The sequence below is a fragment of the Parasteatoda tepidariorum genome, chromosome X1 (genome assembly GCF_043381705.1).
Source record: "Parasteatoda tepidariorum isolate YZ-2023 chromosome X1, CAS_Ptep_4.0, whole genome shotgun sequence".
Taxonomy (NCBI): domain Eukaryota; kingdom Metazoa; phylum Arthropoda; class Arachnida; order Araneae; family Theridiidae; genus Parasteatoda; species Parasteatoda tepidariorum.
Window position 1 is genome coordinate 83,372,533 of NC_092214.1, and position 27,095 is coordinate 83,399,627.

The 27,095-nt window shown below is 31.6% G+C and overlaps 1 protein-coding gene across 2 annotated transcripts in view; it reads right to left on the reverse strand.

Moving 5' to 3' along the window:
- The window catches only part of LOC107453213 (ubiquitin fusion-degradation 4-like), a 158,249-nt gene extending 147,964 nt beyond the window's left edge, over positions 1 to 10,285 (reverse strand). Inside the window, exon 1 of one of the 2 annotated variants that reach the window (XM_071187446.1) lies at positions 9,701 to 10,285. In XM_071187446.1, the coding sequence (XP_071043547.1) occupies positions 9,701 to 9,840 (140 nt within the window). In that variant the 5' untranslated portion in view covers positions 9,841 to 10,285. The remainder of the gene's footprint in view (positions 1 to 9,700) is intronic. The other variant, XM_071187447.1, reaches the window with a different exon arrangement.
- Between the last annotated feature and the right edge of the window lie 16,810 nt (positions 10,286 to 27,095).

Below are 27,095 nucleotides of genomic sequence, written 5' to 3' on the forward strand. Positions count from 1 at the left end.
AATTTAAAAATATACAAATTTTTATATAATTTTAAAGAATATTAATTTAAATGGTAAAATACAAAATTTGAACGAAATCTGTCGAATAGTTCTTGAGAAATTAAATGTTAAATATATAACTTTTTTGAAATTGAATAATTCAATTGTATTTGACTGATTTAGTACACATTAAATTTTGTATTTTGTCATTTAAAATAACATTTGTTAAATTTTCAATTTAGAGCTCTTTCGACTATTCTCTTAATAAATAAAATATAAAATAATTAATACTTTCTAAAAAGTATTTTTGACACAGAACTATTTTTAGGTAAATAAATTTTATTATTGGGTGCTAAATTTTTTAGTTCGTTTTAAAAATTCTCGAAATAGAGCTATTTATTTCGAGACTCAAGAAATTCAAATCAATTGAAAAAAAGGCATGCTTTTTTTTAGAAAAAGTACGTGTCTGATTTTCTCATTTAAAGTATTTTGAGTCTTAGTATATAAAGATTAAAACTTTCCATCATAAGTCACTCAGAGTGTTAGCTTTTTCGCACATTGTACATATACACAAACAGAAGTTATTTATTTTTCTATTGATTGAAAAGTTTTCAATTGATTATATTTAAATTTTTTTGTTTTAATTTGACTAAATATTTTCTTTCAAAAAAATTTTGATTTTATATTTTGAATTAACACTTGACTTAATAGTAGATATATTTTTAATTGCTAGAGGGGGCACCAAAATATTTTCAGTGCTTAGGGCCTTAAGAGGTCTTAATCCGGCCCTGAGTAATTCTCTGATCAGGGCACCTTTTTGTGGCGTCTTCAGAGACTTAACCCAGGGTTGAAGTCTATGGGGTGGAGGGTTCTGCAAAGTGCTGCGAGACCGGGCACCTCTAGATGGATCTTTGAGGTGGAGCCTGAAGACGTGGAAGCTATTGCGAGAGCAAATTTTTGTGCACTCACTGGAGTGGATCGCGATGTCTTCAAGATTATCCACGATCCTAACAGGAAAAAAGCAGTTGAGGCTTCAACAACATCAAATGTCCTCTCTGTTGATCTGATGACCAGGAGGAAATGGATCAGGAGGATGAACCTTGGAAGGCTAATTCCCCTGACTCCAAGGTAAGTTCAATTGGGGCTCTTGATTTTTCAGAGCTAGGGTTGGACTCCGAGTCAGACGTAACCTTACGACCTGACTCACCAGCTTCTATGCTTGGTGTTGATGAAGCATTAGAGCTGTTAAAAGAAGATATGTGTTCTAATAATAACCAGATTAGGTAGGTGCAATTCTGGTTTCACTCATGCTACTAACCAATTGTTCACTCATCTGCAACCTCTTAACTTTAGAAGGCAAGCTAATTTAGTGAAATATTTTGAAAATCTTAAGTTATTTGAAAATCTTAAGTTAAGAGCACTTTGGAAATACTTGGATACTATCCGACAGACGTAGCTCAATTCAACACCTCAAAAATTGGGCCCTCATTGGAGATAAAACCAGTTTTTCGATCTTGCAAAAAGTGAAGCTCATTTCCCAGCAGCATGAAGTCCACTTTTAATGGATTCCGTCCCACGTCGATATCCACGGAAACGAGTTGGCTGACACTCTTGCAAAGAAGGGACTAGACCATCCAGTCCCCTTACTTAGCTTAGCTGATGGAACTCCTGGGCTAGCCTTCTTGATGACCAGCAGCGCTCTCACCCTTCCCTCCTTCCCAGAGCTGAGGGAGTTGCTTGCCTTAGATTAATTACCGGACATGACTACTTACAGGCCCATTTATTTAAAATTAACTTGGTCAATTCACCTCTTTGTGTGCTCTGTAACACTTCGTCTATGACTGGGGAGCAATTATTTGATTGCCCCTCTCTTCTTGACATTCGTTCCTCTAATGACTTCTGTGCCCTCTCACCTTCTGGAGCTACTTCAGTATTGTATTGGACTGCAAGACGCCTTATGTCTGAGAAGACGATGACGGGCGTAATTTTAAAAAAAAAAAATCCCCTCCACCTTGGAGCTTACATACCTTGAACTTTTCGCAAGGCAAAAGGCCATGAACAAACAAAAGTGGATGCTTCCTCCTTTTCACTACTGGTATAAAGCAAAAAGACCAGGACTCTCTCTATCTCTTCCTGGTGACAGGCTGACCAACACTTGCTTATCCCAACTGGCCAGTGGACACCTGAAAAGTGTCACATTTTCCGCCAATCAAAAGATCTTTCCTCTTTGCCCTAAATGCCAACAAAACCAGGCATCACCTGAGCATATCTTGAACTGTTTAGAGCTGGACTGGAACAACAACCAATTGTGGATACAATTAAGGTTGGTCAAATTAATCTCCATCATAGCATTGCTGCCTCTAGCCTTAAATGATGGAGGTTAAATGATGGAGAACTAGATATTGCTCTTTTACAAGAGCCTTGGACCCTAAAGGGTAGAATAATGGGTCTCAATGTTAAAGGTTTTAATATCTTTTATGATACCCGTTGTGACCTTCCCAGGACCTGCATAGTGGCTAGGTCTAATCTAAATGTCCTAAACCTTGTTAACTTTCTTAACAGGGATTTAGTTGCTGTAAAGCTAAAACTCTATGACAATGAGACTATCTCTGCCTTTATCACAGTTTCAGCCTATCTCCCGTATGAGGAGAAGGACCCATTAGCTGATATTACTAGAGCTTTAATTGGCCACTGTAGTTCAAGCTGTAGATTCATCTTCGGCTGTGATGCAAATGTTCACCACACAGTGTGGGGTAGCAGTAATTGTAATCAGTGGGGGGATGTACTTATGGAACATATCTTATATTTTAATTTGTATGTGCTTAATAAAGGCAATGAACCTACCTTTGTTACTTGTAACAGAAGGGAAGTCATTGACCTCACTTTATGTAATTCTATTTCCGTAGATTACATTACTGATTGGAAGATATCTGGAGTAGTTACTGCTTCAGATCACCAATTAATTACTTTTTCTATTAAAGGCCTCTCAGGACTGAAGGTAATAAGGAGGAACCCCAGAACAGCTGATTGGGGTTCCTTTAGAGCAGCTCTGGAGAGGAAGATTGGGAGCTTCTCTGGTAAGTACAATAATGTTAATGATGTGGAGTGGACTGTTGTCCAAGTGCAACAGATCATACTCGATTCGTATCATATTTCATGTCATATTACGTTGACTAGCTCCCCAAGGCGTGTTCCTTGGTGGTCTTCTGAGCTTAGTAAATTACGTAAGAAATGTAGGAAATTATTTAAGAGCAAAGAAATCTGGAGAATGGCAGTCCAACAGAAACGCTCTAACTGCCTATATTAAGGCTATCAGAGCATCTAAACGTCGCTCATGCAGGGTTGCCACTCAAATCTGGAAAAAAAATTCCCTGTGTTTTCCCTGTACTATTATACACAATATATTAAAAGGAAACAACAATTACTGTGCTCTTTTGTGAGCTATATAGGGCTAACTATATTTATTAGTTTTAATTGGTGGGAAAACAGCTGAACATACTTAAATAATGTTATAGTAAGTGAAATAGTTTAGTATAGCTGAAATATCATGGCTAAATATCCATAGATTACACTTTGAGTGGGTACCATTTTTTAAAAGACAAAAATAAGAAACAAAATTCCCTGTATTTTCCCAGTTTGCAAGGAAAAAATCAAAATTCCCTGCATTTTCCCTGTTATTTTAGGTGATTTTCAAATTCCCTGTATTTTCCAGGTTTTCCCTGTTCTCCATGTAGAGTGGCAACCCTGTCATGGCAGACTTTCTGCGATGGTATTAACACTATTTCTGCCACCGCAAAGATTGCAAAAATTCTTACTAAAGACTTTAATTGCAGTTTAAATGCCATCCGTCTTACAAACGGAGGGTACAGTGAATCAGGGAAAGAGGCTCTTGGAGAACTACTTGAAGCACACTTCCCTGGATCTCATCCTGTGGAAAACAAACATCTACATATTATTACCACAACTACTTGTAGTAAGAATGACTGGGAGGCTGCCAAGATGGTGGTTTTGTAAATAAATTGTATTTTGTTTAACATTTAATTGTTTTTTCTGTGAATTATCCATTGTATGTCAATCTCAGTACTTACTGGAAGTACCCTTTTCTCAGTACCCTTTTCTGCCACAAATGTGGCAGAAAAGGGCTTCTGCCATGCCAGTTTTAACCGGTTTTTACCAGTGGTTTTAACCACCTCGGCAGAAACTTGCCAACCTTGCGATTAATAGTGCAAAAGATTACTAAATCAGCTTTATTTTGAACTATTATGACTGGTGATAAGGCATGAAACACTGCATGCATCCCAAGGATTACCTTAAACACTAAAGATAGTAACGAATTTTCATTTGTTCACCATCGCACGCAGTTTCCCGCTCAATTGGCCTTTGCGATGACAATTAACAAATCACAGAGCCAGACAATTAGCAGAGTTGGTCTTTTTATTGATCAGAATTGTCCGATTTTTGGTCATGGACAATTATATGTTGCTCTATCTAGATGTCGAACCAAATCAGGTTCAAAAGTGAAAATAATTGGTTCACGTAATGAGATGGAGAAAGTGGCTATAAGAAATGTTGTATTCAAAAAAGCTTTGTGAAATGAAAAAAATGTGTATAGATAGTATTTTTTTTTTTAATTTTGGTCATTTTCAAATATATACAGCTTTGTATATATATACAGTTTTGTAAATACAGTGAATTTGCGATAACTCGAATCTGATAGGACTGACGAAAAACTTCGACATATCGGAAGTTCGACTTACCATTAGTTTCGGTTTTTGACTTTCAAAATATTGTCAGATTATTTAATTAATGCTTATTAATTACAAAACTTCTAAATGCTTACAATATTTAAGATAAATTTTCTGACAAGCCATTTACGATAAGACTGTTTGAAGCACTTTATGATACCCTAGTCCATCGGCTGCAACTTTGCTGTTGTGTTTGGCGGGAGAAACTGCAAGTTTACTGCTTTCAAATTAGGTAGATCATTATGCGCTGTGCATTTATCCATAAAGAGTATCACTTTTCTTTTTTTAGCGAAGAATTTCCGATCAAATTTTCCTACATAGTCTTCAAATAAAACTGATGTCATCCAAAACTTTTTGTTAGACTTGTAATTCAAAGGACACGTTTTTAAATTTTTGAAACATCGGGGATTTCGGATCATGGATAACGATAACAAGTAAGGGCAATTTCTCTGTCCCAGACGCATTTCCTCCAACTAGGACAGTCAAACGTTCTTTGCTCATTTTACCCCCTGAGCAGTTTTCATCCTTAAACATCATAGTCTTATTTGGAAGACATTTAAAAAATAAACCCATTTCATCAATAATGAAAACATCACTCATCCTTTTCACTGTATCCTTGAAGTAAATTTGGTAACGTTTCATTTAACCACTGTTCACATACTTCAAGAGGGACAGCTTTAGCTTCTCCATGAAGAGTGCGAAAGGCATTGTGTGTGTGTTGCAAAGGAAGGGGCAAGATATCAGCTCCTAGGTTTTTTTTCTTGCTTTAAAAGATCCCAAAAAAAAAATCGAGTTAAAGGGAGTAAAATTCGAGTAATCGAGAATAATTAACATGAAATTGAAGATAAAAGGGTCGGGACCTCATAAAAAAATCGAGTTATAGTAATATTCGAGTTATCGTACTTCGAGTTATAGCGAATTGACTGTATATACATCAAATATATACAGCATTTTCAGATATATACAGCATTGTATATAGTAATGCATTAAAGTATTTTTTTTAATTTTGATTATTATCCAATCAGTTATGCAGTAAGAAATGTTGTATTCAAAGAAGTTTTGTGAAATGTAAAAAAAATTTATTACATAGTATTTTTTCTTTTTTTTTTTTTAATTTTTATCATTTTACAATGTATAAAGTATTTTTCTTTAAATCTGCAATGTATTACACTTTGAATTGATTTAGTCAGAATTTTTGACTGACATTATTTTTGATTGATAGTGAGTATATAGACTTTTATTTAAAATTATAAGTCAATTTTTTATATTATAGAGAGTTTCTTAACTTTTGCTTGCGAAGCAAACAGAAATTAATTGCGAAGCAATTATTGGAGGTTGGCCGAGCAGGGGGCTCTGCCCCCTAGTTATGAATATAAGCCTAATTATATTTATTTTGTCTTTTCAAACAAAATTAAATTCGATTAAAAACATTAAAAATCATCGGTGAAAACAAGCAAATGGTACTGGCAAAAATCAAAATCTTATTTTATATAAGAGAGTCAAAAAAATCAACCCCTAAAAATTTTGTGAGTTATGCTCTTACAAACAAACTAAAAACATAAAGATTAAACAAAAAAAAGGAGGAACATATAAACTTCAGCGGTAATTTACTAAAAATCACTAAACTGTCACTTAGCCGGTTCTTCCACTATGCTCTTCAATTATAACCAACTTTGACAAAAAAAAATTTACTAATATTAACAATTAGTATGAAAAAATAAACTAATAGTGAAACTATTATAATCTATAACAATAAAATCAAGAGTTAGTTAATGTGAGTGCTCCATTTTAACTAGTGACTTGAAATTTGAACAGTGGCAGAAAGGGCCATTTCAGTCACCAATCCTTAAAATCTTTCTGTTAGGTGGTTTGGGAGAGACATTTGAAAATTAGAATTCTTTTACTGGCTCACCATTGATAAAAATGAGACTTCTGCAAATGATTTTCTTTCTTTCAAATATTTTAAAGATTACATCAGGGATATTATTTTAGATCTTTAATTAAAGAAAGATTATTTTGCACGTTCTTTAATACGTGGGGAAAAGAGTTATCGACAATGTCTACCGTCATCTATCAAAACGTACTCTAAGACGGAATTGAGTTAGTATGTCATATATATTAATGAATTAATGTTTAATATACGTAATGGCAGTTATGCCACAATACTTCCCCACCTGAATTTTATCACAGATAGAATCCAATGTATTCGCGAAAGACCAGGAAAGCTGTGTTAAGTTCACCGGATTTTGAACACTTGTGGTAAGAGCTGTAATAAGTTCACGGTTGTGTATGTGATCTCTCCTGTGTTGCTATAAGCAGTCGAGCGTGTGCAAGATCCCATAATGTGTAAATGAGACTGAGAAACAACAGCATGAGGAAGATGATAACACAGTCACAAATAACAAATCAACTGTTCAATGAAGACCATTCATCGAAGTGGGCGTTACTTTCGATGTAAACGAGTTCATATCACATAAGCAGGTCTCTAATGTGGGGAAAGAACGTTCGACTAAGCCAAATTTCCTCTATCAAAAAGTACCTCAAGATTAAATCGAGTTAGCATGTCTTATATAGTAGTGAACTGATGCTTAAAAATCGAGGTGGTAGTTACGCCACAAACATTTAATAATTTTTTATTTGTTATTTCAGATACTCAATGATCAGCATGAACATGACAGCATTGACAGATTACATCCCAGAATTAATATTTCTAAAGCTATTTGAAACCAATTGCTTATTTTGTTTACAGTTATACTTTTAAAACATGAATCTGTAAATCAAAATAATTTAAGAAAAAAATAAGTTATGTATAAGTTAAGTGAAAGTAATGAAGAAATAGTACTAATTTGTATAGAAGAAACGAAAAAATCAAAACAATCAATTGATGCCAATTACAGTATTTTAAATTAGTTAATAGATAATAATTTAATAAAACTATGCTCCAGTACGCAAAATTAAGGAAGAAGTGGTATTTATTTTTTAAATAGAACCATGAAAAATTGCCATACTATTATTGACTCCATTGAGGCTAAATCTATTTTGGCAATATGTACAAATTGAATTAAAATATAATCTGTGTACTAAAAGGAAAAATTAATAGAGAACTGGTACTAATTCCTTTAAGAGAGACTTGAAAAATCAAACTATTAAAGACGCCAATGATGCCTAATTAATTTTAATAATAAGTACAAAATGAAATGAATAAAATTACTTACTATAATACAAAATTAATAGAGAAATGGCACGAAATCACTTAGAGGAAATGTTAAAAAAAAGCCATGTTATTGATGCTTAGTTCATTTTAGTAATAATTACTGCATGAAATCATTTTTAAAAAAACATGCTAAAAGCAATATTAATGGATAAATCTATTTAAGAAATCTAAGAATTAAGAAATCTAACAATTTAATTAATAGACTAAGAATGCACAACCTATGGCCTGCCGGATTGTGAGTGCAGCCTGTGGAGCTTCTGAACAAAATGAATTTTTTTACTTAAAAAAAAATAGTTCAAAAATTTGCATTACAAATTTGAGTAATCACTTTTTAATGTGCTCAATTTGCACAGATTCTATAGTAAGTCTATTTTGTTCCTCGATCGCTTTTTCAACAGTTACTGCAACAAAATTCCGCATGGGTTTAAAAAATCTAATATTTTAAATACAATGCGCATATTTCCAATTTGAGTAATCATTTAACAACAAGAAATATTTTTTCCATTTTTGTAGATTCAAATTACCTTTTACTCGTTTTTTTTTTCAATTATAAAATCCCGGCTCATTTAATATGATTGGCGATGCAGTCCCTCCTGGTTTTAAAAATGTTGTTTTCTTATAACAACATGCGAATTTCAGATCATGCATTTAAATAATTACTAACTGACTAGTTTTATTGGTGCTGATTTCGTTGTAAATTTAAGCACTTTTTTTTTCCTTTTATACATATATATGCAAAATCACTTATTGATAAAAGGAAAATTATTTTGGAAAATGAGTGTTTCTTTAATGAATTTTTTTTTTTTTTAAAGAATTCTAGTAATTAAAAATATTTGATTTTCTGCAAGTATGCTAATTTTTTTATATTAAAATTTAGTGATAGAACACTAACGTTTATATAAAAATTATCACATTTGCCACTTACATGATTAAATAATAAATATGTGTGTGGCCCTTTCTTAGTCAACCTGCTATGCAAGTAGCCCATCACTCAAAAAGGTTGTAATTAATGGCAGTAATTTGCTTAGGAGAAAACTAAAAAATTGCCATGTTATTATTGACGCCAATAATGCTTAATTAGTTGGGTAATAGGCACTAATAGTATCATGGTAATTGTTTCAGTTTTAATAAGTACAAAATATACAGGGTATTAAATAAGTATTTTTCATACCTATAAAAACTGTATCAATACTGAGAATCTTTAATATAGATACTGTGGAAAGAGGTTTTTTATGGTCCATCTGAAGGGATAAGTAATGAAGAAAATTGCATAATTGAGGTAAATTTTTACTATCACATGTTGACCTGGAGTAACAGCATTATGCTAAATGATTCTGAATACTGTTATACTTTATTTTGAATGGATGAACAATTAAAAGCATAGTTTGCTCAGTCTAATAAGGTAAAGCCACCACCAAGGACAAAATATAGCAATAAATTTAGAAAATGGATTTTTTTAGCTTTTAGTTGTGGTCGTATATGTCTTACTTTCAGTTTTCAGCAGGATTTTAGTAGTGTAGTTCAGTATTGATATATTGATTGCTTTTTTTCACTGCATTACGAAGAATGGTCAGATAATGAAACAATATATCATAATTACAAAGCGATGTTTCACCCTCAGATACTAAATTTATTGAAGCAAAGTTTTTATATCAACACATTTTAAACATCACGACAGTTGTTAAAGTAAACAATGTAGAAATCACGGGTAAGAAATTTAATAACAGGAATTATACAATTATAACGAAAGTAATTTAGTTACCTTTCAAAACATCTATCAACATTATCGGACATTAATAACAGCATGCATAATTGTTCTAAAGCTATCAATTGCATGTCTCTTTCATCTCCCTGCCCCATGTTTAACCATTCTAACAAAGTTTCTGGATCAACTTCAGCCATTTTATTTGATTTTATATTACTAAAAATAGATTTTATATTGCTAGAATTTTAAAGAATTTGTCATAAAGTTCAAGATAGTTTTCATAGCTGCCTGGATTGTTATTTTAATATTTATGTCAGTCATTCCTTAACATTTTTTGTTTCTTTCTTGGACAGCTTAGCTTTTACATCACAATAGTTCCCCACTTTAAAAACATAGGAACGAAAACAAAACATCACTTATATTTATTCAAAACATAATAAAACCTTCATATGCATTTAATAACATGTGAGCAAAGCCATAATCAAACGAAACTAATGCATAATGAACCGTGACACAGAAAAATTCGCACAAAAACATAATCATTTTTAATCTAAGTTGAAGTATTTGTTTCGCTCTTCAAAACAAGGAAACAGCTGACACAACTGCTGGAAAGGCTGTGCCACGCGAGATAGCCGAGAGACAAAAATGTCAAACTGAAAAGATCGCCCGTTTTGAAATGGTTGTTGTTGTTCATTTACGTCACACTAGAGCTGCACAATGGCCTATTGGTGACGGTTAGTGCTGATGACACTAGGCAACTAAGTTATTGTTGTTAATTTACGTCGCACTAGAGCTGTACAATGGGCTATTGGCGACGNGAAACATCCCTGAGGATGATCCGAAGACTTGCCATCACAATTTTCATCCTCTGCAGATGGGATGGCACCCCCGCTTCGGTAGCTCGACGACCTGCGCGCGAAGTCGAGCACTTTACGGTAGCGCAGTTTAACTAGGACCAATACCGCACACCCTCGGTCCCTACGCAGACAGATCCAAGTGGTCACCCACCCGCACACTGACCGTAGCAAGTGATGCTTGACATCGGTGATCTGCTGGGAACCGTGTCTTAATGATCAGTGTAACTAAGTTAAGAAACTGATTTTTGGTTTCTCGTTTGTGATCACACGTTACAACCTTCGCTTATTCAACCAACTCTGAATAGGACGGCACTGGTATTGGGTTATTATAGTATACAACAGTCCAATACCAGAACTTATATTTTTCAATAAAGTTTATTGCTAAAAGCTCTTTTAATTATCATGGAAGCGATTATTGACGATGTACTTGAAGTAGGCGTTGAGCTGATAGCTGAGGTTCTGAAAGAAGAACTAGAACAGAAAAAAGGTGATTTAAAAGCAAAATAATTTCTTTCGTTTGCTTTCAAAATTTCATTAGTACTCGGAAATATCTGTCAAAGAAATATCTATCAAAATCTGTCAAAATGAGTTTAAAAAGCTTAGCGTTCAAGCTATATAATTTTGAATTTTCAAATATTTAAACATTTGTAATTAGTAATATGCTAGTTTTTTTTTTCATTCACTTTTAAAATTCAATAATAATTTGTAACTTTTAATATCTCCACAGAGGAAATTAGTTTATAGGGAATTAGTTTATTCGCATAATCTTTGCTATTTATGTCCCAAAGACAAGGATACGTTTGAAAAATTTCAAAAAAAAAATACATATATCACTAGAATTCCATTTAAAACTAGTCATAGTTAGAAGATTAAACCAAGTTCAAATTTAAAAGATAAAAATTCAGGATGCGTCAGAATCAGCACGTGTATTTTGTTTACTAAATGGTTGCTAGTTAAGGTTGAAAGTATTTGGAAACTACTATATGACACGTTTCAACTAATCTGGTTGTTCCACTAAAGTTGAAAGGTTTTAACTTCAGTTGCAAGTTGAAAGCAACCGGGCAACCATCATATGGCACGTTTCGGCTTTACCGAAACCGCTAGTTGCTTTCAACTAGCCTCGTGTCGTATAGCCTAAGGGAAACATCCCTGAGGATGATCCGAAGACATGCCATAGCAATTTTGATCCTCTGCAGAGGGGATGGGGCCCCCACTTCGGTAGCCCGACGACCTGTACTCGAAGTCGAGCACTTTACGGTAGAACAGTTTAACTAGGACCAATACCTCACACCCTCGATCCTTATTCAGACTGATCCAAGTGGTCACCCACCCGCACAATGATGGCAGCCAGTGATGCTTGACTGCGGGACTCGTTTTGAAATTGAATTTCGCTTCATAGGGAATTTTAGATGCGTTTTGTTTTCAAGCATTCAGATTAGAAACTACTGATGCAGTATCGTAGAAATGAATATTGAGTGAAACCAGAATAAACTTTTAAAACTTCCGATGCGTCCCTCCACCTATGTTATGTTTTCGAAGCGATGTTTGAACAGGCTTAATATTCCAGAAGGTTTTATTCTTATGATTTTCGTTTAAATTTATGCATAATTTTTACCTGGTATAAGAGTTTTCTCTAATTTATAAATTCTTAAAGGTCATGAGTCTTAAATCAATTTAGGAAAATAATTTTCGGGACTTAAATAAAACATAAGATATGTGCCATGTTTTGAGTGTAATTCATTCTTCTGCTGTCCCGCAGTGGACTAATCGTAAAGACAGCGGAACACCGAAGTCAGACATCAATGAGTGCGGTCAGTAAGCAGGTTGGTGACCTCTTGGATCAGCCTGCGTAAGAACCGAGGGTGCGTGGTATCAGTCCTTGCTAAACTGTTCTGCGTTCTACCGTAAACTGCTTGACTTCGCGCAAGTTGTCGGGCTACTAAAGCAGGGGAGCCACCTCTTCTGCTGAGGATCAAAACAGCGATGGCATGTCTTCGGGTCATCCTCGGGGATGTTTCCCAGACCAACGCCAATAGCCCATTGTGCAGCTCTAGTGCGACGTAAATAAAGTACTTACCTAACCTTCTTCGGCTATTTTTTTTTTTAATATTTGTGTAAAAGTGCTCTGTTTATTACTTACGGCATGATACGATACTTTTATTTACGTTGCACTAAAGATGCCCAATGGGCTGTGGATGATGTTTTCTACAATATCGAGTACACTGCAAGCTCTTTACTGCCTATACTTCCGGATTACTGTTTCCGGTGTATTTTGAAGCTATTTAGCTTATAACTCGCGTTAAATGCGCTGACTGGGGGGGGGGAGCCAGCTCAACCTGTTGGAGTCATGAACTTTGGTCGTTTTATTATTTTCAAATCAGTTTTATTATTTTGATATTATTACTAAAAATAGTTATTAATTCATTTAAAATAGTTATTTCATCGCATTAAATTCTTGTTACAGTTGCATAAATTATTTCGGGTGATTATGATGACCATGATTTAATTATTACATTCACACTAACGAAAATGATTTATGAATTCGGAAACAAATTAGAGGGAAAATTAAATGTGAAAAATCTGAGCAATATATTTCATTGATACATTTTGATCATAAATGACATAAAATGGCTTTTCGCTCCTCAAACACAATTTATTTATACATAATTTGTGATTCACATTTTGATTCAGGCATACACTGCAAAAAAGGGTTCCTCAAAATTGAGCTAAATCTGTCAAAAAAGCTCCGCAAAAAAATATTAGTTGAATTTGAAACAAATATTGATCAAAATTGAAACAACATACACTTATATTTGAGCAAAATGCATTGTCTCAAAAGTGATGTGGAGAGAAAAATGTGCAAGGGAGATGCTCGTTGGCTACTGGCAGGATTCGAGCCAAGGAACCCCAGACATGCAGTGTGCTCTAACCACCATAGCTATACAGTGCTCAAGGAGAAAAAATTAAAAAGAAAGAAAGAAACGGACCACCCTGAATAACTTTTTTGGTCTAATAATCGGATCTTCACGTTCTGGGACTCAAATCTAGGTGACCTCAAATATGTTAATTAACAAGTGCAGACTATATTTTAAGCTACGAAATCAGACAAAAAAACATACTTTCTCTGAATAAACGTACCTTTTTTCAACGGATTCGGATTTCTGATCCTCAAAATATAGGAGGTAGCCACAATCTGAGAAACATTGTCCCAACAGTTTGGCCGAGAGAGCGCTCTAAAGTTTGGACTCCTTAATGTTAATTTTACTTTTTGCGTATTTCGCTATATCTCGAGAACATTTTAAGTGAATTGAAAAATTTTTGCAATTCGTTTATCCAAAGATAATTCTATGCAAAAAATAATTTTTAGTAAACATTAATCACGTTTTTTTTTTATTTTATTTAATAATTGTCGAAAAATGTTTGAAAAGTAAAGTATATAATTTTTTGTATCATTTTAAAGAAGATAATTTTACATGGCAAAAAACAAAATTTGAGTGAAATCGGACGAATAGTTCCTATTCGACCGATTTCGCTCAAATTTTGTATTTCGCTAAGTAAAAATATATTCTTTAAAATGATGCAAAAAATTGTATGCCTTACTTTTCAAAAATTCTTTGACCATCTTTTAAATTAAATAATAGAAAAATAATGAATGTTTACTATAAATTATTTTTAAATGAAATTATCTTTGGATAAACGAATTTTATTATTGAGTGAAATTTTTTTTAATTCGCTTAAAAAGTTTTCGAGATATAACGCAATATGCAAAAAGTAAAATTAACATTAAGAGGTCCAAACTTTGCACTCTCTCCTGACCGAACTATTTAGACCAAATTTCCCAGATTGCAGCTACCACCTATATTTTGGAGGTCAGAAATCCAAATCCGTCGAAAATGATATGTTTATTGCGAGAAAGTATGTTTTGTGTCTTATTTCGTCACTTAAAATATCGTCTGCACTGATTAATTAGCACATTTGAGGCCATAGACTCAAACTATTATTGAAGATCCAATCATTAGATCAGAAATTATTCAGGGTAGTCCGTTTTATTTTATTTTTTTTCGTACTGTACATCCGAGCCCAGGTTGAGTTTGGAAGCTTGTGGCCACTGCGATCACATAAACTAAGTTCCAATTTCAATGGTGCAAAAGGATTACAATTTGTAAAATAAAGTCCCAATTTCCGGTCAAATAGTCAGGAGATCGCTAATTTTAAGTTCACATTTTGGCCATTTAGTTACATCTTAAAAACTTTAAAGCGAAAAGAATGTGTGTCATGAAGATAAAAGTTCTTAAGATCTAGCGAAGTACGCAAAAAGTGAAATTAACATAAAGGGGTTAAGACCGTTTTTCTGAATAAACTATTGAGACCATTTTTTCGAATTGCGGCTCCCCATATGTCAACGTTCGGTATGAATTTTTGTTTATATCCTCGAAATGAACTATTACAATTTATATTTCAGTTGAGCTTTCTCAAAATTGTCAGAAAACAGCATAGACAAGTGGAACTTTAGGCATGGCTTTTCATTTATAAGACATCTAAAAATTTAATTATTAGATAAGAAATTTACGCTAAATGCATTAATAATAAAATCAATGATCATGCAAGATGGCACTCAATTCCTATTTTGCCCTCGGGCCTCGGCCTTCATTCTTTTCCCTCGGTTGAAATTTTTAAATAACTGATCAATATTGTTTCTTTTGGGTCATGCTTCGATGATCAATATCGTTTTCGCATTCCTTTATGAAATAATTTTTTAAGAAATAACAAGTCTTCCGAATATACATTAGAAAATTCCAGAAAATGCACTGAAATTAATTTTTAATGAATTGGTTAATTGGACTAAATATTAAAGTTTCATTTACACCTTAACAGTGACATATATTTTAGAAAAATGGAAATTTTTTTTGACTGTTTAATTTCGTTCTTTATATTATTATAAAAGTTAGAAAATGTTTTTTTATTGCAAAAATAAAATTTTAAATGCAATAATTACTGTATTTATAATTTTTACATACACTTAAAAAAGTAATGGATTTCACATACATCTTATTCAATTAAAGCAAATTAAACAAAAATTTTGACGTTAAATATAATATAACTAGTATAATATAATATAAAAACACAACAATATGATTTTCAATACATAAATTTTATAAATTTTTTACAGTATGGTATATCCCAAAACCCCACCCACATTTCCTTCCCTCGACTGAAGTCGTAATCGGTGAAAAACTAGGACCACTAATGCCATCTATTAGGAAAATAGTGAATTAAGTATCCTAAAGTAGATACGAACTCAGCTCGGGCTTCAGAAAATAGAAGCGTTAATTTTTCTATTGCTCGAAGTTAGTTCGGGTATCACAAATACAGCACGTAGTAGTTGCCCGACCTGGATTCGGATGACACTGGCAAGGGTTTAAGCTGTCTACATGTAATATGATTACCATGCGAGATAAAAAATGAGATATCAAAATTTAAAAAGAATAATAAAATTTGAAGCAGATTCTATTCAATCTGCAAAGTATTGATTCTTGTAATTTTATTTTTTAACTTAACAATTTTTCAGACATTTTTAGTTCATACCTGAACTGTTATATTAACTTTAAATTATATAAGACTAGCGCTTAAATTACTTATGCGCAATATTGCAAGCATTCAATTTTAAATTAAACAAGTAAAGTTATTATAAAAAAGTCATAAGTAAAGTATCATATGGATGGTGTTTTCTACACTAGGGAATGCTGCAAGCTCGGTACCGCCTAAATTTCCGGGTTACTGTTTCCGTTGTATTTTAAAGCCATTTGGCATCGTTGTGTTTTGAGATTCTTGCAAACAATGTATTTGATTACTTATTAGTTGTGTTTACAATGCTAACAATACTTGTGTTTACAATGCTAAAAGTGTTAACACTAACGTAAGATGGAGCACAGCTTGCAACAAGAACAAACAGTAATAAACTTATGGAAAGAGGTTAAATCAAGACTGCCAAAAAAACGAGTTATTCTAAATCTAGCAACCATGTCACCTTTTTTAATAATAAATAACAAACTAACTAAAACAAATTTTCACTCCAAACTCCCCAGAATTACAAAATAACATTAATATCTTATGAAATACGGCAGATTTGAGTTCAGAAATCATCTAATTTATTTCTTTTATTGAAAACAAAATTATCCGTTTGAAAACATCGCCTATCAGAATAACAAGTAGTAACCAGCTGCAAACTTTTTAACCGGAACTAGAGTAGGTGCCGAGCTCGAGATTGTTATTGTTTACATTTCTACTGAAAACACCATCCGTAGGGAAAGTGGGGCTAGTGTGGTACTTTTTTACAAATTTTTCAAAAAAACTTATTTAATATAATTTTTAACTCATAAAGAATATTTTTTACAATAATTTGAATAAATGCATGCATTCTGGTATATATCTGAAATAAAAAAGTTTTTTAGTTTTTCTATAATATTTTTTTTAAAAAAAGGCTTTTATGTACACTATTCCCACTGCACGAGACTAGTGTGGGCAAACTTAATAACTTATTCAATAATCATCCCTTATTATTCGAAAAGATATATTTAAAGCCAAAAGAAATCAATTTAAATCTGCACTTTATTGGAGAATAAATATTGACATATTTAATTAAAATACTAATTTCTTATAGAGCATTTCACTATGGATGGGTGATCGTGTAAAGCTAAGGGTGGCGGCGCTAGTGGTAAAATTGCTCTTTCCAGACTTCCGGGTTACTGCTTCCGATATATTTTTACGCCGCAGATTGAAAAAACGCGCCATCATATTATTGCATCATATCTTTTGCAGTATTTCACATGTACCGAGTTCTTTCTTTCAGCCTTTAAACTTCCACATTATCATATTAATATTATAATCATTAGAATATTTTCTAATTAGGCTAACTTAAAAAGATATTTTTAAAGATATTTTTGGCGACATTTTATTCAAATGTAGCCAAATAAGGGATAAAATACAAAACATGGCAAAGCTTAAGAATTATTCACAATGAGATTTTAACTTTCCAAAATTTTTTTTGGCCTTACGACCTCTGAGAATCAATACATTTCTGAAAGCTCTTATGAATGGTACAATTATGTTTAGATTTGAGACCAAATTTCAATAACAAAACTGCATAGAATATTTGGCTTGTTCACACATCGCCTCGTAGTCATAACATAAGCGGAGGGATACACCGGAGGAAATTTTCTAAATTTCTTCCGGTTTAAGGACACTTGTTATTGTTCACATTAGACCACCCATCCATACTAAAAAGGACATTTTGAATGCAAATCAATACATTAAAAAAAATATTATTCAATTTAATTTGTTTGAAAGCACGGGAAAAATTTTAAGTTAAATACTGGTATTCTGAGCTCGAAGTCGGCAGTCAATTTGAGCATTTTGGAAGCCGCACCATGGGGCGCTTTACCTGATATTCTACTTTTCCCGCCCATTGCTCGATTTTTGGTATTCCAAGCAAGTTTTAGTGGATCTTGAGCGTTGTTTTCGGTCGACGCGAAAACCACTGGTGTTTTCAGTAGAGTAATGGCGAGCACATGAAATGCATTGATTAATAATTATTTTACACGGCAGAGTCATCGGAGGAGACAGATATATAGAAACAGAGAAGATGATTCTAATCTTCATGATGATGTATTTTTTGATTTTTTTCGACTAACAAAAAATCTTGTTCAGTATTTATGCGTGGAACTAAGAGAGGACTTGGAAAAAGAAGCAAGGCGAAGAAACGTGATTTCAGTTGAAACACTAGTTAAACTTAATTTATTTTCAATATCATGAGCATATTTATCTTTAAAAAAAAAAAAACTAATTGAATTTAATTTTTCTTTGCTATATGCGAATAAATAGGAATTTTTGGGGTTGCAATAGTATATTTGATGAACTTAATAGGTAAAATCGTAAATGTTAATTTTTTTCTTGTCTAAAAATTTTGTAGAACTTTTTATTTTCTTACTATTTTATTAGATTATCTAAAGTTAAATTGTAAATAATAAATATTGATGATTAATAACCAGAAATTGTCTCAATTTTCTTAGCAAATCTTTTACTCCACTAAAAAACAAGTGTGTCATTTTTTAATTACTTTTCATAATCTTAAAAAGATACTGCAGATAAAAATTTAATGTGTTAAATTACGCTTTTTATTTCACTTTTTTTTAAAGAAAAATTAAGACCTTGTAATTTTCATTAGTTTTATATGTAATAAAAAGTTTGCTGTAATTTCTTTCATTTCTGAAACAAGGTAGATAAATTTAACTTAGAAGTATTTCCTTTTGTAATCAATATGGAAAAGATAAAATTGCAAAGTGTTTTTGAACTTATATTTCAAAAAAAAAAAAACAAGTTTTCACTACCTCACATGCTTATGTGAAACTTTTTTCTTAATTCTTTTCAAGAAATCTAAATTTTTTTTAATTTCGAATAGTTAAATTTGCATTTCTTGTAGGTATTGTTTGCATTATTTCCAGTAAAAAAGATTAATTTTAAAGCTGAATTACTTTTAAGTACTATTCAACTTGTAATGTGGAATATTTATTACATTCATAGGTTTTATGTGCATTAAGAATTTTTGCAGCTATCCAAGCAAATAAAAGGGCACTTACGTACAATCAACAAAAAGAAAAATTTTTAAACACTTTTGTCAGATTTTAGGTCCAAATCAAAGCTACAGTGGTTCTAATATTACCATAAAAACTGAAAATGGGATATAAACAAATAATTAAGTGAATAATAAAGTATTTTATAACTATGAAGCTATACTATAATTCACTATACTTAAAATCTTTGAAAAATCTTTTTTAACATAAAACTAATATTGCTGAACATGGTAATTGCAATATGTAGAACATAAATTGCTTGACAAATTAATAACAAAATATTTCGAATCTCTCAAAGTGAATTTTTTCTTATGGCTAAAATTTTATAAAAGTTTTGTTAAAGAGAGTTCAAAAAACTTTCCATGTAACAAGGAGGTCGATATAACGAACTGTAATGTTTATCTTTTCATCATTTGATTGGTATTTATCAAATTTCACCCGTATAAGTATAATGAAGCATAAAACAAAAAGCTTACTTGAAAATAGAATTTTAACAGCAAATTATACTTTCTTTTATCATCAACACAAATAAAGTGATATAAATACTACCTTCTTAAATAAAACTCATCACTCATCTTTATTAAATGATAATTAATAAAATTCGTAATTTTCAAAAGGCAAAGCGAAAAACCATCTGTTTAGCAACATAGAGTGATATGTATAAATAGGGTGACCAGACGTCCCCGATTTCCGGGGATTGTCCCCGGCGAGGACCTCGTGTCCCCGGTCGGTTTGCGTCCCCGGTTTTGTCCCCGGTTATAAAATTGAAAAATTTTGTGTAAAATATTTGATAAAAATATGTTATATGTAATTTTTATTTTCTCAAAAATTTTCATTCAAATTAATGTAAGCATTGAAAATTAAATGTAAACTAGTTTTTAAGAACACACTATAACTTATACTACAGAAATTTTGGAACACATAACTTTATTATCTAGTTATGTTTACATTTTTACTAGGCTGTACGCCAGACATGTTTATATAAGAAAAGAAGTTTAAAACAAGACGTAACATGAATATTAGTTGCTGCTTTTAAAACAATTATTATCTTGGGTTACATAAACTGCCAATATTAGCTAATTTCCACTAAAAACAACAACAATTACTACATTTCCGTTTTATTTTAGAAAAATAACTAAAACATTTTATAATCAGGTAAACATTTTATAAATATCTAACCAATAAAGTATAAAACCATTTTTTATGAAATTGTTATTATTATCACTTACGACTAATTAATTTTTATAAATTCTAATTATTCTACAATTTGAAAACCTCATAAGTTGTTATCGTAATAGATATTTAGAAAAATATTTTTATTTCTTTGAAATAGATGTCAATATGGCAACAGAAACAAAAAAAAGAAAATTCCATTATTTGGATGATTGGAAAAACGAGTTTCCATTTATTGAACCGAATCCTGATAGTTCTTCCAAAGTAAAATGTACAATATGTGGAGCAACGTTTTCAGTTGGAAGTGGAGGACGAACAGCTATAGCAGATCACATTCTTACAATTAAACACAAAGAAACTTTGGCAGCAAAAACAAAATTGGTCAAACAGTTTTTTCGTAAGCTGGAACCATCCAAAGAAGAGTTTGACTTAGCAACATATGAAGGAACGCTTGCATTTCACTCCATTCGTCACAACCAATCGTTTCGAAGCATGGACTGTACTTCAAATTTACAGAAGAAATTTGTAGACAAGAAATTTTCTTGTGCCCGAGCAAAATGCGAAGCTATCGCTGTCAATGTTTTTTCTCCGTGGGCATTTCTTGAATTGAAGAAAGATTTACAGTCTGTTCAATTTGTAACAATATCTTACGATACTTCCAATCACAATCATGTAAAATTACTTCCTATTTTAGTGCGGTATTTTCAATGGGACTGTGCTAAAGATCCAATTAATAATAAACTTGTATCACTAAACGAAATTAAAGGAGAAACTGCAAAGATTTTATCTTCAGAAATATTAAACGCACTATTAGAGTTCCAATTGAAGGATAAAATGGCTGGTTTGTCTGCGGATAATACTAACACTAATTTTGGAGGATTGTTAAGAAGAGGAACAGAGAATGTTCATACTAAACTTCAAACTGAGTTAGGAAGAGATATTTTTGGTTTTGGGTGAAATGCGCATTGTGTCGTTAAGTCATGTTGTAAAAGTCGGAATTAGAAAAAAAAATTGGAAATAGTTGGGGAAAATTGGTTACAATGCGACGTGGATTTACCTTAGAATTATTATTTGGGCCTGTCAAAATGTGATCACTCAGATTCGAAATTCGTGTGTCGTAATAACACGTATCAAAATATTGGACTTGAAACTAGATAACGCAGAATTGACCGAAAGAAAAGAAACAAAATTAGTTGTTTATATGAAAATATACCTAATATGATTTTTCGTTTATTCAAATTTTCGAACACCTTCCGAATTACTTAGGTACTCTAATTTCAACTTATTAGCTCTATGTCTGGAAACAATATAAGTTTTAATCTTTTCCTTACCACCACAAACGGAATTTGTGTCTATTATCGTTTCTAGAATTAATCGTTATTGATTATTTTGACCCTTTATGACTAGCTAGAGTGATTAAATTTTAACTGGAGTTCAGTTTTGGATGACAAAATATTTAGCAATCGTTTTCTGAACATATATGAACAGAATTCTTCTAGCTCTAACAACGTTTATAAGAACTTAATGCTCATGGAAATTTCGGTCTAATTCAAACAAGTTATCATGATCAAAATTTCAATTACTGCCTGATACTAATCCAATTTGATACTTATTTGAAGAAAATTAATGGTGATATTGTCACTACTTCATTTATCGAAATTTCTACCACTAAGTAGGAGCTCAAGGAAACTTACAAACATAAAACAAAAAAAAATTAATTTAGAAACAGCTTTTTTTAAAATGTTTCAAATTAGAAAAATGTTTGTCATATCTAAAATGAGTCTTAAGCAACATCTTTAAAGTAACAAGCTTCTATCATCACCGAAAAATTCGCCTTAATCCTAACGCCTTTCCAAAGTGTCTACATTTTTTGTTCTAGGCCCAAATTGTTTCCCGTAGTTCAAAAACTTAGTTTTAATATTGTTTAATTCGTTGCTTTTAAGTGTATATGAAACGTTTTTAATCTCGCTATTATTTTTTCCCATGAGTTTTGGATAAACTAAAGCAGGACTAATTTTATCTTAGATAGTTTACCAATTAATGTTAATAAACATTGCAAATTTGAAACAGAAGCTAATTATCCTTAAAATATCAAAATAATGATCTTGCTTGCTTCCACTATTTTAATTTACTTTGATAACTGTGACATCAAAATAGATAATTAATAAGATATACATCCATTTTATTCACAATCAGAATAATAGAATCGCTCTTAAAACAATGCGCGAACAAAATTATCCATCTCGTCGTCAGCCATATTTTGCCCTTTTCTATTCAGCTGCCACTTTTGGGGAGATATGTCTGCTTTGGCGAAAAAGTACTCGTTTATTAAATTAGAGTCTCATTTAGAAAAGAGCGTTCGGCACCTGTGTATAAATGATAAAGCAACATTTAGAGGCATAGCTGGCGAAGATCTTCCAGTCCCTTCAACCACTGCTCTCTTTGGTCCAATTTACATGAGCTGAAAGACTGGGTAAAATGGGACATTTTTCACCTTTATCAACCTGCCTCCTCTACGGAGAAAAAAAGTCAAAAGGAAGGTAATAAAGTTACTAGACTTGAGAAAATTGAATGCCGGCATAAAAATAATCCCACTTTCCCATGAAACATTGCACATCTCAATATCCTTCTCAATCTTATTATTTTGCTTTTGTTTGTTATTCACTAGATATCGCCACAATAGAAAATATTAATAATAATGCGAAATAATAATAATAAAATACTATTTTGAAAAAAACTTTTTTCAGTTAAAAAAAAAAAAAAAAAATAATAATAATGAAAAGAGCGATGGCTACTTTGTATAAATAAGAAAAATCAAAAATAAAGAAATTAATTTTTTTTAAAAATATTTGACTCATAAATGTGAAGTATTAATTCATTTCAAGACTATGAAAAAATATTATCAAAAAATAATAATATTGTTTAAATAAACAAAAAAATAATGCGAAATATTTTATAAATAGATTTAAAAAAGGGAGTTTGCTTTTTTTAAGGATGCCGAGCAAATAATAATGGTGTTAAATTTTAAAAATTATATACTAAACTAGCTAAATACCATTCTTCGTACTGGGTGAATAAACAAATTCACCTAATTAATACTGAACAACACTACGAAATTATGTACAAAACTGAAAGGCTAATTCCGACACAATTGAAATAGTTAGTGGAAGAACCAGGTAAGGGATATTTTTAGGGGTATTTATGAATCTGTGAGAATAACAAAGGTGGTTGCATCAATTTGAGTATGTTTAATATTTACCTATAATTTTCAAACTCGGCTAGGTTATATAATATACTATATTATTGTACCAAAGGAAGTGATTATAGACAAATTAGGGTGCCCACCGAGGGGAGAAAATATGGTTCCATTGGAAAAGAGAGGGAAATTACTTAAAGGTTAATATAAAGTTAATGAGGCGTGGCCATTAGTGTTACGCGACTGGGAGCAGCAAATTAGTAGACCCAAGGGTCCAGGGTTCGATCCCGGAAAAGGTTACTATTCTAAAAACTATTTTTCAAAAATTTTTTAATTTTTTTTTCAATTCTGAATTATAAATATACCTTTTCCTTAATTTATTGTTTTTCTTTTCTATAAGAGCGAATAATAGCTTTAAAATAGAGAAATTGTAGCTCATATACTATGCGTATGAATTACCCCATTTCTCCCCTTAATATTTAACCTATAATTTTCAAACTCGGCCAGACATTATGCTATAGTATATTATACAATCGTACCAAAGAAAATAATTTTAGATAAATTAGGAGGCCCACGATTGGGAAAAATATGGTTCCATTGGAAAAGCGTGAGGAAATACTTTATGGTTAATATAAGTGACCGTTGGTGGCATGTGCTAGGAAGCAACAAATTAGTGGAATCAATCAGGTGGTTCAAATAAGGTTAAGGGTCAGTATTTTAAAAATAATAGTTCATAATATTTTTTAAATTTCTTTTCAAAATTGTAACGTAGATAAAATATTCCTTTTCCTTAAATTATTATTTTTCTTTTTTATAAGAGCGAACAATAGCTTAAAAATGGAAAAAATTTTGCTCATATACTATGCATATAAATAGCTCCATATCTCCCTTTAATAGCAACCTATAACTTTTAAACTCGGTCAAATATTACATTATAATATACTATACAATCGTAGCAAAGGAAATAATTATAGACAAATTAAGGGCCCCACGAGAGGTCAAAATATGGTTCAATTCGAAAAGCGCTGGAAAGAACTTAAAAGTTAATATAAGTGGCAATGCTGTGTGGGGTTTGACCGTTAAGGATAGGCAGCAACAAATTAGTATACTCGAGGGTCCGAGGTTCGAACCCGGTTAAGGATTAATATTTTAAAAATTATATTTCATAATTTTTATAAAAAGAATTTTTTCAATAATGATGTAACGTTAATAAAATATTCCTTTTCCTTAAATTGTTACTTTTCTTTTTTATAAGTGCGAATAATTCCGCGGTGCAAAATTTATATAAATTTTCAAGATGTCCATCGTATAATGTTAGTTCTTGGTAACAAATTTTGCTTCATAACGTCATTAAGAAGACGATATAACGTGGGTGAAGCTATTCATGGCAAATTCTTTTTCAACTACAATATTTATTTAAAATCTAAAGCATTGAAAAACATGATATCAAGTAATTAACTTAACTATGAAGTTTCAAATGCTGATTATCTTTTAAAATATCAAGTTTCAAGCAAATATGACAGATTTACTTTCCTACTTAACAGCAGCAAGGCCTGCCAAAGTTTATCTGCACTTTGATATTTAGAAAAACTAATTCAACATTTGTAACTTCTTAGTTCACTCTTGATTCATCTGAACTCATTTTTTCTCTATGCTTTAAATTTTAAATTCCTAATGTAGTTGAAAGAGGATTTGCTAAAAAGGATATCTTCGGCTGTCATTTATCACTACTTAATGCTTGATCATAATTTATTCGGATGGATGATCTTTTCAAGCTAAATTCGTGATTAGTAATTTGTTTTCAATCTTTTCTGAACTTTTCAAAACGAAAGCGTTTGTTTTCATCCCTTTAGAAGTCTGCCGTTTCTGGGTGATAATTTATAAGATAGTGGAGAGGGAATTTGAGTTTCACTTTCGATTAACGTATATGATTCGTTAAACTTGATCAAATCTTCAATAATCCAATCAAAATATTCGTTTCTGTTTGTTAAAAATTTGCTTCTTTTAATCGATTCATCAAATTTAACTGATCTCTCCCCTACACTATTATATTTTTAGCAAAATCATAAAATATATGCTCGTCTATCTCTGGAATAACCGACAAAAATTCTTCGTTTGCCAGGAACTAATTCGATCTAACTAACATCACCTGACGTTAGTTTTTCAGGAGATAAGCGTGATATTAAGTAGAAGAGATACGTCGAAAAATAACGAAGTTTACATCAAGTTACTAAAGGCACTTTTGCATACTCATTCTCAATGAAAGCATATTTTTTTATTATTTATCTTGTTTCGGCTATGCGTCGTTCAGTCAATAGACAACGTAATACTGTGCTTTTTTTATGGTACAAAAGTTAATAGTTAATTGACCTTCATTGCCTACAAGTTAATAAATGAAAGCGACTTACAAAACGACATCTATATTATCAAAATAAAATTTTTAAAAAATGGCTGCTTTCCCTAAGGGTGGGAGATCTTCCTTCTCACGCAGGAACAAACTGAACTCGTTGCGGAATAGAATTGGTTGAACTTTTTTCTTGGCCACGAAGACTGAGACAAATGATTAGATTTAAAACGAAACAGTTAAATAACTCTGCCCATTCAGAATTGTCTATCAAAATTTCTTAAAAATACAATATTAGTAATTATCTTCAAACATGAGCGGTTTCCGAAGAAATAATGACATATTGCAAGAAGTTGATTTCTAAGCAATTTCGTAGTGCTGAAAAAATTATCTGTCTCTCAATGATATAAGGTTTTTGAGAAGTACATAAAAATGTGTAAAATAATTTACAAGCTTCATTTCGTCACACCTTGAGTTCACTTACATTTTTCAAATTTTAGATATTCATATTTTAAAGTCAATTGTGCCCTCTTTAAATATTTAGTTTTAACTTTGCTGTTGTTGGTAATCTTTAAGTGTTCTGAAAATGCATTAATAATTATCTAAGAGTTTGTTCCGTTAGAATCAACTGAGAAAATATGAAGAAAGAGTTTTCTCAAAACTGTATCAGGTATCTTTGAAGTCAGTGTACATGATTTCTCAAAGCCTAAGGAAACATTCCTATTGAAATTTTATTCACTTGTTCTAGAGTGAATCCTCAAAATGCTAAATGAAGTTCTTTTTTTTTTTTTTTTTTTTTGAGCGCTTCTTATTTTACGAGGCATTTTTGTCTAAATTATACTGAACTTTTATTTTCATAAAATATTGACGAAAATTTAGATTAATTTATTTTTAAATTTTGCATTAAACCACTACTAAATTTCATTCAAAAGATGTGCTAAAAATTTTAATAAGATCAATGCATTTAATTTTTGTTTTATTGTGTCCACCACGAGAGTATTTTTAAGAAGTCTCAAAAAAATTATTCTCAATGATAAAGTGTTAAAAATTTTCAGTATTTTATATAACTCAATGAAAAGGTCATGTATTGTTATTTTATGTGCTCAAAGTTTGAATGAAATAATTCGCATAAAAAACCCTTTAAGACCTACGTAACCACATAACTCCTTAATTCTAAGTAAAAAAAAAAGGAAAAAAGGCAGTGAATGACAAAAAAATGGGTAGCAACGAATTTTAAAAAATGCACATCATG